General features: G+C 44.0%; 2 protein-coding genes across 6 annotated transcripts; one reads left to right on the plus strand and one right to left on the minus strand.

Moving 5' to 3' along the window:
• Positions 1–339: 339 nt before the first annotated feature.
• PDP1 (pyruvate dehyrogenase phosphatase catalytic subunit 1) lies at positions 340–8,085 on the minus strand. Of its 5 annotated transcripts, XM_037381314.1 has the most exons (4): positions 7,974–8,028; positions 7,475–7,509; positions 7,247–7,289; positions 340–4,294 (listed from the first exon to the last, which is right to left on the minus strand). In XM_037381314.1, exons 3-4 carry the CDS (start codon positions 7,260–7,262, stop codon positions 2,643–2,645), a joined length of 1,668 nt encoding a protein of 555 aa, XP_037237211.1. In that variant the 5' UTR covers positions 7,263–7,289; positions 7,475–7,509; positions 7,974–8,028; the 3' UTR covers positions 340–2,642. The 5 variants fall into 5 exon arrangements, with proteins under 5 accessions (XP_037237211.1, XP_037237210.1, XP_037237212.1 ...); XM_037381313.1 differs by lacking the exon at positions 7,247–7,289 and having other exon boundaries at positions 7,974–8,085; XM_037381315.1 differs by lacking the exons at positions 7,247–7,289; positions 7,475–7,509 and having other exon boundaries at positions 7,974–8,079.
• LOC119144138 (serine/arginine repetitive matrix protein 1-like) lies at positions 7,678–9,914 on the plus strand. The gene is made up of 3 exons (XM_037379073.1): positions 7,678–7,732; positions 7,777–8,019; positions 9,088–9,914. Exons 1-3 carry the CDS (start codon positions 7,678–7,680, stop codon positions 9,342–9,344), a joined length of 555 nt encoding a protein of 184 aa, XP_037234970.1. The 3' UTR covers positions 9,345–9,914.
• The last annotated feature ends 4,267 nt before the right edge of the window (positions 9,915–14,181 follow it).

Genomic DNA, 14,181 nt, shown 5'->3' on the forward strand with positions numbered 1-14,181 from the left:
AGGGTACAGTCGACAAAGTAATGATCTCGAATTATGCTGCTCTACGTGTAGCATTGCCACCGAAAGTCATCATGAGATGATGGGAACGGAGACATGCAGTGACATTGACGGAAAGGTCTGAGCTTTGCTGCCAGAGGGCGGCAGCACCAGCATGCCCGATGCAGAGGTTCAAGCCTCTGAAGTCCAATCCCGAGTCTGTTTCCATTTATACCGTGTTTGGCCATTTGGTCTATTCATAACAGTGTCTACACAGAGTACATTCACGAACGACAAGTAATCCACAACCTTCAGCCCTAGCAAAATAGCTATCACATTCTATATCAAGCCAATACACATCAATTTCTGCTTAATTGATCATTTTATTGGAATCTGTTAAAAGATATTTGTTCAGACCACCTGTTCAGCAGGCAGTTATGCTGTGTCTGTTCACTGCATACATACTGAGCAAGTCTCCAAGCAATACATATTATTTTGTCTGACCCCATACATACACATCTTTATTGCAAAAAGCAGCTTTTCCTCAATAAAAGTTGTATCCATGGGACCAATGTTTCTTTCTTCTAGCTATGACTTGTACCAAATCCATATCAATAATCATAGGTTAAATACATCAATACATGTAATAGAGCTTTAACAGTAAAAAAGTATGAAAAGTTAAATACTGCAACAGCTTAGATACATACTGCATTTGAATGATAGAGCATAAAGTCTATGACCTAGCTAATGATACAGTCACCAAAACACAACATACAGAAGCAATGTCAACAGCCAGTACTTGTCTAAGCATTTCAGAGTTCCCTTTCCCCTTCAAATAAAGGGCTGTGCACATCTTGAATGAACTCAGATATCATTAACCTTGCAGCAACATTGATCCTGATATTTAAGGCTGCGCAAAAAACCAGACATATAAAGCTGCAGGCCACTAAGTATACGTAGCATTTTTGAGTTTGATGAGCCAATGTTTACTATAGCACAGGTTCATTGTTCAGCTAAGTGTACCCTCTGTAACAGTAGCATTAATTGGCAATATTTCTATTTAAAAGTGCCAAATTACTTAACCAAAATATGCTAGGTTTTTAAAGTGTCATTTTAACTACCTATGATGAAGACTAGGGAGGTATTTTAGCTGAAACACCACGGTAAAGTGAAATAAGCTGACCTGTTGTTCTCTTAACACAAGAATCAAGTTACACGTGTTCTCTTGGTCATCAAGAGCTGATATTTGATCCAGCATTTGAGATTTTAACCTAGGGCAGGTTATAAACCTGCATACAATGCAACATACCTAAAATAGAGGCAATGCTGACTTCAGTTGTCGGTCCCTACTTTTTTTACAGTTAAAGCCCAACAACTTCAGGCATGCGAATTATAGCCAACCTTTTAATTTCAAATTCAACCACTATAAGTCAGAGCAACCCATTTCAGAGACTGCTCTATGACAGTGTTCTGGACTGTAAGAACATGCATACACCAGCTGTTCAGAAACACAGAGCTACTAATAAAGAAGTTGCTAGGAAAAACCATTAAACATACACATGCAATGCCGGTTACATTTCCCAACTAAAACACTATTTACAATCATTACTTCAATTTTTATAATTTGTTAACCCAACTTACAAATATGAGTTCAAGTGCAAGACATCCAATATGTGACCATTTGAAATAGTCAAGGTGAAGATGAGTGCAAATTACAAAGCCACAAAGAGGTTAATGATTTCCTGATCTTTCCAGATGAAAAATTTATTTACCAGATAAGTAACATCAGACAGGGGTGGAGTCCATGAAGGACATGACCTTTAGGAAAGCCAACACAAATCTTGACCAACGACACTTTTTGAAAAGTATTGGAAATTTCTTCATACTGCCAACTGAAGTTCTCCACAAAGTTATCTGGTATCTTACTGCATGTTGTAATGTATTATTGCCCTACAAGTTGTGCAGAAACCACAGCCAAAAAACTATTAATGCACAAGGAATTCAAAGTTACCGTGCAAAAGATACAATTAAGCTATAACAGAATCTCAGGTACTGATTATGGCTTAGACCTGCATTGAAAGTCCAACACTTAGACAAACATCCTGAAGTTAATGACATTGTCTATATGAAAGTTAGACAACTTTGTTACACTGAAGACTTGGTTAAAGTAACATTCCACTTAGAAACAGCAGACAATATGTTCACTAACAGCCTCATCTCCTTCGCAAAAATTAGCCCTGTAAGAATTCAACAAAATCCCTTTTTACTCATCTTATCTTTAAGATAATATGTAGATATTTGTAGATACTTATAAACAGGATTTATTTTTTGAACAGCCAAATCTTTGATAGTTAATTCTTTATCCTCCTTCCTGCCCCCATCCAAGTCTGCCAAATTCAAGACATCGTTCTAGCAGCATTCATGAAATCAATAGTGCAAAGTTATTACAAAAAAAACACTTTTCCCAAGCTGCAACATCCTCTTCAAGTTTGTATTAGGTCAATAGCACTTCCCACATATTTAGAGCTCTGGGGGAATGCAGGAACAAGACAGGCTAAATCTGCTATGGGGGGGTTAGGGAGTTTTATTGTTGGGTGGTTGTTTTTTTATTTGCTGCTCATACTGGCCATTGTTACAACTTTGGCAACTAGTTCACTACATTCAATTCACAGTTCCTCATTTTGACATGCACCTATAACATGCGAGTTGAACTGCACCACAATAATTGTAATGTCATCTCTATACATTCGAGCCAGCTCTTCTGGAAGACTAAGCATCTTGGACAGTCGCTCATGATCCACGGTGCCAAACTCATTGTTACCCACTGCATGACGTATCAGGTGAGTTGCTGCATTCTGATCTTCAAATACTGAAGAGATTCTTGCTCTCCTTTCTGTTAAGAGACCATGCATCTGTCCCAAAGTTACCTTATAGCCACCAACAGCTATTGGCTGTTGATGGTGAACACCAGTGAGGTACTCCCCTACAATTCTAGCCACATCTTGCCTGTGCATTGTCTCCCACAGCCCATCTGTGGCCAAAACCAGGAACTTGTCCTGTGGCCGTAATTTGTGATGTATGACTTCTGGTTCAGCTGTGAGGTATGGGGGAGTGTGATAGTTTGGAGGAATAAACTTTGTATATTCATTGTCATTCAGCTGATCAGGGCCCGATTCTACTACTCTCTTCTGTAGTTCAATACTCCATTTAAACTTCACATCACCAAAAGCTCTGAAAGGCATCAGGAGACCTAAGAGACGATCTTGTTTCACAAGACTTTTCTCTTCAGACTTTGGATGCTCCATTTTCACACGTTCCACTTCATGTTTGTTTTGTGCATTGTGGTCATAGGACAGATTAACTGCAGACCACGATCCATCTTCTTCCTGAACACCAAGCATTGCCCTACTGTCACCCGTGTTGGCAATGTGCAAGTCAACACCATCCACATGGGCCACACAGGCAGTTGCACCAGAAAATGCTACTCGCAGTACTAGGTAGTTAAGAAAAGAATTGGGATCTCCTACTTGAGCTTCCAAAGAAATATCATTATCGAGCCTCTTAAAAGCATTAATTAAAGCTTCTTTCACATCTGTAGTCTCTCCACTGTTGAGATCAATCAGCTCCTGCCAGTAAGTTCTTAGACTACTGAAGTAAAGCTTGGAGGCTTCTTTGCTAAAGTAATCATTGGGATGCTTATGCCACTGTAAAATGGGCAGCAGAGCTCTGCCACTTTCCACAGCATTTTCTATTTCAAGTAAAGTCTCATGAGGTAACAAAGAGACAGCAATGTAGTAAAACAGTCTTTCACTGACAGCTTGAGCACAAGCACAGCCTGCATGGCCATCAAACACACCCAGAAGCATCCCTCTTGTCTGTAAGCAAGTGGCAGCACTCCTCCTGTCTTCTATTGGAGCATTAGCAGGCAACTGGTTGCTATCAAAGCCAAGAACAGAACTTACATTTTTACCATCAAATTCTGGAACTTTGAAACTGTACTCATTTGCCTTCAGAATACTGTTGACCTGTGGAGGAGTGAGGTAAAACCTCTGTGGTGCAGAAGCATAATCCCTTGCATGAATAAAGTGATTAAAGTTCTCCTTTGGCCTATAAAGTGCTGCAAATTTCTTCTGAGGTGCATATCTGAAGTGACCATGAGCAAAATGAGATGATAAACAACAGAGATGTTTATGGTGGCAGTAACACACAGTACTGCATATTCTGCTAATCTCGCAGTTACGAATCAATGGAAACAGATGAGCCGGTGCTGGCATGGCATCAGACAACAACGGTAGCCTGGAGCTTCGGACTGGAATTGCTGAAAGACAAGAGAACAACTATGCTTAGGGGGACAGAAAACAGATTTTTTTCCCCAGAACTCTGTGTTAAGACATTTACAGCCCCTAACACAGTTGCTTATGATAGGAAGTTCATAGCTTCACAGGCCTTGAGACAGAAAAGGTATTGAGGTACTTGTCTGTAGATACCACATTGGGCTACAACAAAAAAGGTATACCATAATTAAGTTCAGCATGCATATTTTAGCTCTTATATCCACTCAGATAGCAGGCAGGAAGTGAAAACATCCAGACAGACAATGCAACTTCAAACAGAACGTTAAGACAATGCTTAGCATGAAGCATGCTACAGTATTGCCACCTTCCACAAGACTTGTGGAATTTGTTTTCCTGCTGATTTCCCAGCTGACAGAGCCAGACCAGGTAGAGTCACACAGGGAGGAAAACTTTCTATAAGGCTGAAGAGAAAGCACCTAACAGATTCAAGAAACAACTTTGAGGTGACATACAACTGGGTTTAAGATGAAGATTGTTTAGATGACAAAAGCAACTTGTAGGTCACATTCTTTAGACAATCACAAGTCAGCAGCAGGTTTTGTTTTCTCCCCGCTTTTACATATAAAAGTTCAAGCCTGCATAACACCATGGTGTACACACACAAAACAGCCACAGTGGTCTATGCAGGAATTTTCTAGCTTATCAGACAAAACCACAAGAGGTAGAAAGGAGATATATCTCTCCTACCACCAGCTCAGCTACCCCAGTAAGTTTTAGGATTACAAACTGCTTTAGAAAGCTAGTCAATTGAAGAATTATATGCAAGCTGCGTTTGCTTCCATGACTACAACAGAGCCCTGCACAATAGCCTAAAGCTAGTTCAGTGTTAAGATAAACTATTAAGCACTGCATCCAAGAAATGTATTCTTCTACTTTTTGCCACATCTAAAAACTTCTTATAATTTCATTCTTCTCAAGACAGACTATTCTAACATACACTTCCCTGCCCCCATTTACAAACTGAATCACAACATTAACATGAGTGCTTCTTAAATCCCTTATTCACTATGCCTCAGTAGCCGGAAGTCTTTTAATGTTGTACTTGAAAAAACAGTTCCATAGTGGAAAAAGGTTTGAACTGTGCTTTCTGAAGTACACGTGGTTAAAGGGAATTCAATTTTCTCTTTCCAGCTTTTATAAGTTTCACTATAAAAGCTGCTTCTTAGAAAAGACCATTACAAGTTATCTTACACAAGGCTTACTGCAGTCCTAAGTACCAGTCTATCAGCACCACTGTATCTCAGCTTTAACTGTTCTACCAAATAAATGGATATTGCTGTGTTGTCCAGGGTGCTTTAAGCCAAGCAGGCATACCAGTATTTCAGATGAGACACAAGCCCTATAAAATATGCAGTAAGCCCTTATATATACTCAATCTGAAGAATTATGCACCACAGAAGGAACTGCATTCTGTGATCACTATTCTGTAAGCTTTCCATAGCTTCTGCCACAGGATTCCAATCACCAAGACCAGTTGGGAAGTGTCTGGAAATATATGAAGCTTCACCCCACTCTGTGTTGCAAGAAAAGGCAGTAAGTCACATTCTTCCCTCCAAGCTTGCTTGCCATCCTTAAATAATCAGGAGTGGAGCCCATCTCTATCACAAGATACCCAAGTGCTGAAAGTAAGCTGGAATTCATGTTTCTACCACTCCACTGACTTCCCAGTATTAATGAGCGACTGTCGGTCTTAACATTTTCACAAATTTTTTGTTCATTGACCTCACTGACAGCCATGAAGACTGAACTGGCCAGTTTTCTGTTGTTCAGCCACCCGGAAGAGCTCCAGTTGTAGTTCTGTGGACCACAGCCAGCTGTCCAGGCACTCAGCAGCAGTGTATTGGCTTGAACTTCCAGACACATACTAAATTCATGTTAGCCATTTGCTTCCCAGAAACTATTTCTCCAGCCCAGACTTCACATGCATACAGCATAATAGAAGTAAACTGCAACTCCAAATATAGATTGCCTTCTAATTAGAAGGGAGCTATTATGGTAACAGTTACGTATATTTCTTTACATGACATTTAAAAGCAGTTATTTTTCTTACAGAATTGTAACCTCAGGGTTCTACTGATGTGCCTGGCCTACAGCAGCACCTCTCATTCAGTGCTGGTCTCCCATTAGACAACTAAATCAAGTTCATCTGACTGCTAAGCATTTGCGTTCATGGTGCCACCGTGTTCAGACAGTTTTGTTGTTGATCCATGATGAAGTGAAAATAAAAGTGTACAACTGTTATAGGGGTTCTGCAGTGCCACCAGAGGATATTTTGCTGATTTTTAATCATTAGGTTATCAAGTACCACATGAAATTCAAGAGGAAGTACTAAGAAGCTGGCCTCAAATCTTCCACAGACTGTATCTTTACAGTAGAACCATGTCAGCTTAAAACACCAGTCTGTTTCACATATCAGATTTAATAAACCCTAATTGATTAAGTCAAAGAGAAATTCCAAGTTTGCCAAGCTGAAGTTATACTAAGTCTCTCCCATTTGTCCCTGCAACATTGATGCCCCAAATATAACACTTCAGCTAGCACTTAATTACTTTTAAGATCCCAAGTTCATTACAGTTATTCAAAAGATGGCAGAGAAATAAAAGAGATTAAGTGAAAATTTTACAATCCTATCAAGATTTGTCAGATCAGAATCAAGCCAGTATACCTCTCCAAGCCCAGAACAGGGTACAAACACTACTTTTCAAGCTAGGAATATAGCCAATAGAGTCAGATGATCAATTTATGAGTTTTGCAGTACTACGCTGATAAAATGGAGAAAATATTACCCCTTCTTTTAATCAAGCCTTCTTATAACAGTACTATTAAGGCCGACTGATCCTGCATAGAGAGGTTCCCTCAAAACACCAGCCGTAACTGTGCCAAAGACACCCGTGGCTCCAAGTAAAAACACTTACCCCCGGTGCCTTTCATGAACTTGACAGACCTGAATGAATTAGCCTGTTGGAGAGGACGGGGCAGGAGGAAAGGAGAAACAAGAAGCATTCAACACAAGCAAAACCGTTAATCCTTCCCTCCGGCCAGGCCCCAACCCTCGGGCACAGCCCAGCCTGGCAGTCGCTACCCCGGGTCCCATCCGACCCCCGAGCCCGGCGCTCCAGCGAGAACCGGCGCGAGGTACATACCGATCCGCCTGGGCCCAGGGCACACACACATTCTCCTGTCACAACAAGAAGCCGCCAACATCCACAAAGCAGAAGCCCGAGGGGCGGGGGAGAAGCAAAGCAGAGTTTGTTAGAGAAGGCGGAGAGCTCCGACACGGAGGGAGGACGACAGAGAGGAGACACACACACCGCGCAGCCCTTCTGCCGCCGCCGCCCGCCTGGCGATGGGAGCGAGCCAGCTCCGCAGCGGCGCGCCCGGAGCAGCCCGCCGAGAGCTCGGCAGCCTCTGCCCCCGCCCCCCCAGGCGCCGAGCCCCCCGCCAGCCCCGCTCTCCCTTCGGCAGAGGCGGGATGCCGCTCCCGCTGGCCGCGGACAGGGCCCGCCCGCCAGCTCTGGGCGTCGCCGCGGCGGAGACCGCTACCCCCCCCTCAGGCGCCGAGCGGCCCCGACATGGCCGCCCCTCCCCAGCCGCCCGCCCTCTGGCACGACCCCCTCTTCCCTGGGCCGCGCGGGCACAGACCTGGCCCCTTCCCGGACGGCTCAGCCCGGCTCCCCGGGCGGAACAGGTAAGCGGGTCGAGGGACCGAACGGCCCAAAACACCCACACACCCCCGCCGCTCCCAACCCCCGACAGCCGCCACGACCGCCTCACGCCTGCGGCCAGCGCGCTGCGCGGCGCTTTATAAAGGCCTGCGGCCCGCGGCGCGCCGCCCATTGGCTGCCGCGGAGGGCAAGGCGGGCACGTGACACGGAGGCTCGGCGGCAGCTGCGGGAGCGCGGGGGGGCGGCCGGGGCGAGGAGGGGGGTGCTGCGCGCATTGGGCAGGGGCGGGAAGGCGCGAACGCGGTGGCGGCGCGGGGCCCGTGCCCCCCCCCCCCCGCGCTGTGTGCCTGAGGGGGGAGCCTGCCCACCTCGCTCCTATCCCTCCTATCCCTCCGCCGCCCCTCGCTCCTCCCTCCGCCGCATCGCCGCGGGGCGGGCCGAAGCTGCCCCTCCGTGAGGGAACCGCCGGTGGGAGGCCGAGCCCCGCCGCTTTCGGCAGGGAGGGAGGGAGGTTGAGGCGCGGCGAGAGCGAGTTCCCCTGCGGTACCCCGCGCCGGGCCGCCCGCCTTGCCCTCGGCTCTTCCTCCTCCTCCTCCTCACCCTGGGGACTGAGGCAGAGGTGAGGGATGCTGTGCCTGCGGCTGGCGGCTGCTCCCGGAGCGCTACGCGGGTGTTAGGCGTGATTACCGGCGATTTCCAGAGAAAAACCCGGCCTCCTGCTGGCGCCTGGCACTAAGTCGAGGAACTGAAGGGAAACCCGGGTGGCTCGTCCCGGACACTTGTCCTGCAAGTGTGGCCGTGCTACGTAGTCACCCGTGCAGCAGCCTGCCCCCCACGCATCTGTAATCAGGAGTCAGAGTCATTTAACTTGTGCCTGTTACGGAGACTGAAAATGGGAAAATTTTTAAAAGCTGCTGTACTTTGAATCAATTTTAGAGAGTGGGAAATGAGGGTATTTTTCCCTTGAAATGTTCATTAAGTGCCTTTAACAGTCACAAGGACGTTAGCTCTGCAAGAGACCGCAGAAGCCTGTACTGCAGTGTTTGATTTTTCTGTTTTTCATTTGCTCCCTGGTGTTCTGTCTTCACTAGAATCACTCCAGGCAAAGCAAGCTGCCACGGAGTGCAGACAGCCAGGGACCCTCAGCCCTGTGCTTCTGAGAAAGCCGCGTTTGCTGCTGCCGCTGCTAGCAAGGAATGGTTTGAGGGCAATGGCTACCAAGAAGAACCGACCTTCCCCAGAAGAGCAGCACCTGTCATTCCTACCAGTGCGGCAGGAGCAGCAGCCACCCCTCTTCCTTTCTCTCCCCTCTGTTAGATACAATCCTGTCCCCATTCCACGTCTCTAGGGCAACGTTTAGTTTTGCATATGCTTCTGAGATACTTTGATTCAGCCTTATTCTTCATGCAATTTTTAAAATACACAAAGTATATAAATCTGACAACGTTTTGATTTCCTCGATCGTCTCTTTCTCTGTTTATAGATGCATGTGCTCTCACACCTTTCTATTTTCAGGGTGGCTGGGATGCCCACTTTGCTGTGTGTTGTTGGCAGCAGATGTTCAGCTAGCCTGGGAGTGTTGCAATTAGCATTCCTTTAGCAGCTGTAACAAAACATAGATTTTTGACTGTACTTGCATCTTTATCCAGTTGGTAGGATGTTTACAGCTATATACTGAAACAAGTATAGGAAACAAAGGAAAATCTGCACTTGGTGCCCAGAAGACTCAAGAGGTTGACTTGGGATATAAGAGTGGAAAGTGGTGCCCTGTGACCCTCTATATGAAAACCAGCTAGGAAGATAAAATGATGCCATCCTTAAAAATGCAAGTCTCCCGTGGTAGCAGTTGAAAGCAGAGAGTATTAACATTTCATTTATTAGTGTTCTGGGTGACTTTTGTGACATTTTTTTGTTTATCCAGAAATCTTTGAAGCTTATTTTGGAATTAAAAAAACAACCCAAAACATCTGAGAGACACCATTGTACATTAAAGACTTCATTAAATGTCATGGAAGCTGAATAATTTACATTCCTTTTTAGCAGTAGCACATTGTTAGAAAAATATTGGCAGAGAATGCTGTAACAACAATCATTTACATAATTTTCTGCTTGCAGCGAGAGTGACTGTAAAGCACCCAAGTTTAGAAATGTTCTTAAAGACTATGAAGGTGGCACAGTTAAGGGGTCCTTTCGCCCCATCAGAAGGTAGAAGGGTGTGGGAAGATGGACCTGTGTCTGGGTGTATTTGAGTGACAGTTGTATGAGTAGATATGCAGAAATGGATTAGGATGAAGTCAGCACTGACCACCTCCTATTTCTAACTGGAAGTACAGAGTTTGTAGAGTGGATTCATGTTTGACTTCTGAAGATAATGTTGCTGTCTAGAGTTGCCTCCTGAGAAAAAAGAGATCCACAAAGTAATTAGCATTTAGCTCTTCTGGTCTTTAGAACATCTTGTGACCATTATTTCAATATCCCATAACATGCTCTGAAATTGAAAGGTTAGTGTTACAGCTACCTGTTTATTTATTTTATTCATCCCTTTCTCTTCCTGATTTAAGGCCAGGAGGGGAGCTACTTTTAGTGCTGGGATTGGAAGCTGTGGTTCCCTGTCTCACAGTATCCTGTGGATACCACGTATCCCTTTGAACAAAAGAATCTGAATTTTAAAATACTGAGAAGAGAATTTGGCCTTAGCAGCTGCATATAAATTCCACAAATGAAAGATAAAATACTAAAACTTGGCTGACATTTTGCTCCTCAAGCTGATGTGAGTTTGCTGGTATGCCAGAAGTTGGATGTTGCAATCTGAGTGGAAAGTTAGGTTTTCCTTTTCTTCATCTTGCTGCTGCCAAGACCTTCTTGTGCACTTTGAGCAACAGGCCATTTTTGCTGATTCTAAAGAACAAAAATTGTTTTAATGAATAAAACCCTGTTGTTCCATGTTTAACATTTTACATCAAGGACTGATGGAAATGCAAGTACTTGTAATTGCTTCAAGGTATGTGAAGTCTCTCTGTTTTCCTGGAGGGAAGGATTATCATCTGCGTGTAGAAAAGACATCAATTGTCTGCTGCTGTGCCTGTTGCTGACAGTGGGTAATTCTGCATTGCAGAACCAATAGGCAGCTATGCATTATCACTGCAGCTAGTGTGCTGCAGTAGTTACCCTAAAGCTTTCTACACTCATTTCCAGAGAAACTCCATTACAGATCATCAAAATCCATTTTAATTTCAAATTGTGTGTTTGTAATAACCTTCTAGTTTAAGTAAGTTCTTGTGCCAAACATAAATATTTTTTCAGTTTTACTGAAAGCCAGGTCAGGAACACAGAGTAATACTTCAACTGATTTTATATCTCCTGACTCCTTAACATTTTAATGATATCTTTGCACATGATCTTTCAGAAATGCCATTTTGCTCCTGTGCCTGTTTAAAAGAGCAGTCACTTACAAAACCTGTCTCAAAATTGTGTGCACAGATCGAACACTTCCACCTGGCATGCTGCCATACCAACCTGGAGCAGAAAAGAAATACAAATAGAAGAATGATACACGTTTTGAAAGCGGAAAGAAAAGCCTAACAAAGGGGAAAATAAGGGGGGAAAACATGCCACATACTGAATAAACAGGGAGAATAGGGCAAGTCTAAATTATCTTTTTTCCTTTCCCAAAAGCATTATAGAAGCAATGACAGCAATGTAAGTCTGCTGTTGCACAGCACAGTAATTTATTTTTAGCAGGAATCAGGAGCATTACATGGTAAAGATAAATGTGTCAGTAGAGCTCAAAGCGGGCAGAGTACCTGCAAACAGCAACGGCTGCTGTGATCTCCAGTCTGCTTCAAAGGAAGGTTTTGGCTGTACGTTCACGTATTCTGCTGTCCTCTTGGGGCGTGTTTGCTGTGGGTGGTGCATTCGGCCTCCTTTAACACAGCTGGGTTCCTGGGTATGGTGAATGTTTCTGAAGTTTTACAACGGGCCATGCAAGAGGTGATTTTTTAAAAACATCTCTTAAGAGTATCAACCTTAGAGTAAACCAGCAGCACTGAGCCACACAACTTGTCTCTCCCCTGCCCTTTCTAAAGGGGAGTCCAGTGGGGAATCACAGACACAGTTGCTTTCAGGGGGTATTTTGCTGTCACTGTGGGACCCAGGGATAGTTTGATTTATTTTGTCCCTGCCCCCAAGAGGCCCTTTGTATCTTCACTCTCAGTTCCTTTCTGAAATGAAGCAGTGCGTCTGGCTTCATTCAGCAGTTGGGATCCAGCTTCCTACTATCAGAGAGTAGTTGAAGTCGGACGGGACCTCTGGAGGTCATATAGCCCAGTTCCCTGCTCAAAGCAAGGCCGACTTCAAAGCTAGGTCAGGTTGTTCAGGGGCTTGGCCAGTCCTGTTTCAGATGTCTCTGAGGACTGAGATGCCCTAGCCTGCCTGGGGCCCAGTTCCAGTGCTTCACCGCTTCCATTGTGAATAATTTTTCCTTGTAGTTAATCAGAATTTTCCTTGCTCAGCTTGTATGTGTTGCCTCTTGCTCCTCAGGACTTCTTTGCACCATCCTATTATAGTCCTCAGTTCTCCTTAGCGAAGAGCTAAATGCATTTTATGCATTTGGTAGGAGTAGTACGCTAGCTTGCACCCATCCCCTGGGTTGGTCTTTCAGGGTTTGGTACCCAGTTTGAGGAGTACAGCATTCTGACAACTTGATGAAGTAAAGGAATTCTGTAGTAAAATGTTACTGGAAAATACTTTTTTTGGCAAGCTTCAAGAACCATGCTTATGATGTTATCAATGCCTGTGCTATGAGGAAGCAGTTTCAGGATATCAGAAGGTTGGCTCCAATAATTAATTATCTTGGCTCTGAAGGGGCTGATCCCTTTTCCAGCTGTAGTTTGTTGTCTGCATTTTCCAAATTTATTTGTTACAGCCATTTTAAAAAGTAACTACATTTGCAGTTACGGTGACTGCCATGCAGAAGATTCAGTAAGACTCCAGGGGAAGCAGTGGAGATTAAAGTTGGGAGGGGAGGGGAATCTGCCTGCATTTTTCCAGAAAGACAATAGCTTACACATCACAACAGGCAAAATGTTATCTACCTAATACCGCTGGAACAACGATATCCCAATTTCATTTTATCACATATGATACTTATGAAATTGAAGATTGTTTGGAGACTGGTAATTGGATACAGGCTTTCGTCTTTACTTGAGATCACCGGAGTCGAGATGGAAAGCCAGCGGATGGTCTCTAGAAACATCTGGCTGATTTGAGTTGAGACCTTGCCTGGCAAATGTGAATGTTAAAGAATAATAGTTTTCCAGCAATGAGGAAGAGCAACCAGTGCCAATGACTAGAAGTACTGGTGTTGCCTTCTTAGTATGAGAGTGTACTTTGGAGTGGAAAGTAGTTATGGAAGATAAAATTAGAAATTTCTATTTAGAATGAAGAGCAGACTCTGAATCAATCTCTTAGATGTCTCAGGGTCTGGGGTTAGATCAGGTCCCATTTCCCCTTGTAACAAGGAAGTTTAGGACAAATACCAGACAAAAGTGACCTCCTCCTCGGCCTATTTGCTTTCCTGCAGTTTACCCTTGCCTAAATGCTGGAAAAATAAGACCCAGCTGTATCCTTTGGGGACTGAAATTTGTATTTGATGAAAAAATAGTCGCGTTTGTTATATTTTTCTCTAGAAGAAAGATGAGTTAGGTTGCTGTTTTCCTTGGTTAATAAATAGAGTTATTATCCCAAGTGAACCCACCTACATAAACATTTACTGTTTGCTTTATACTGCATGTTTAGTTTATAGTTTTAAACAACAAACCAAAAATGTATTTGTTCTACCCTCTTACCTTCACTCTGGTTTGTCTGCCTGTCCCCAGACAGTGTGCTTCACAAAACAAGGAAAATACTTTCCTGGAGGCTTGGAAAGGAGTTAGCTTGGGTCTAGCCACAGACAAATAGCTGAGAATGCTGTGAAACTAATATATAACTAATATAAACATTTTAAAAAATCTGAAGTCTTAGGGCTAGATCCACTAGATTATTCTGTTCTTTCAGGCAGGTGCCCTAAGCAGAAAGTTAGAGTCCCAGTTGCTGTCTCTTGAGTCAAGGAGTGGATTCCTGTGTGAGTCAAGGACCAGTCTTCATGGCAGGGGGAAAGGATTGCTCTCATCTCAGCTGACCTGCGG

Source organism: Falco rusticolus, chromosome 3 (genome assembly GCF_015220075.1).
Source record: "Falco rusticolus isolate bFalRus1 chromosome 3, bFalRus1.pri, whole genome shotgun sequence".
Lineage (NCBI taxonomy): Eukaryota > Metazoa > Chordata > Aves > Falconiformes > Falconidae > Falco > Falco rusticolus.

Coding starts and splice junctions, on each gene's coding strand:
- LOC119144138 (XM_037379073.1), top strand. CDS start 7,678: ATGGGAGCGAGCCAGCTCCGCAGCGGCGCGCCCGGAGCAGCCCGCCGA. Junction 7,733..7,776: donor AGCAGCCCGCCGAGAGCTCG/GCAGCCTCTGCC, acceptor GCCCCCCGCCAG/CCCCGCTCTCCCTTCGGCAG. Junction 8,020..9,087: donor CGGCTCCCCGGGCGGAACAG/GTAAGCGGGTCG, acceptor TGTCTTCACTAG/AATCACTCCAGGCAAAGCAA.
- PDP1 (XM_037381310.1), bottom strand. CDS start 7,334: ATGCTTCTTGTTTCTCCTTTCCTCCTGCCCCGTCCTCTCCAACAGGCT. Junction 4,295..7,246: donor GTTCATGAAAGGCACCGGGG/GTAAGTGTTTTT, acceptor CTTGTCTTTCAG/CAATTCCAGTCCGAAGCTCC.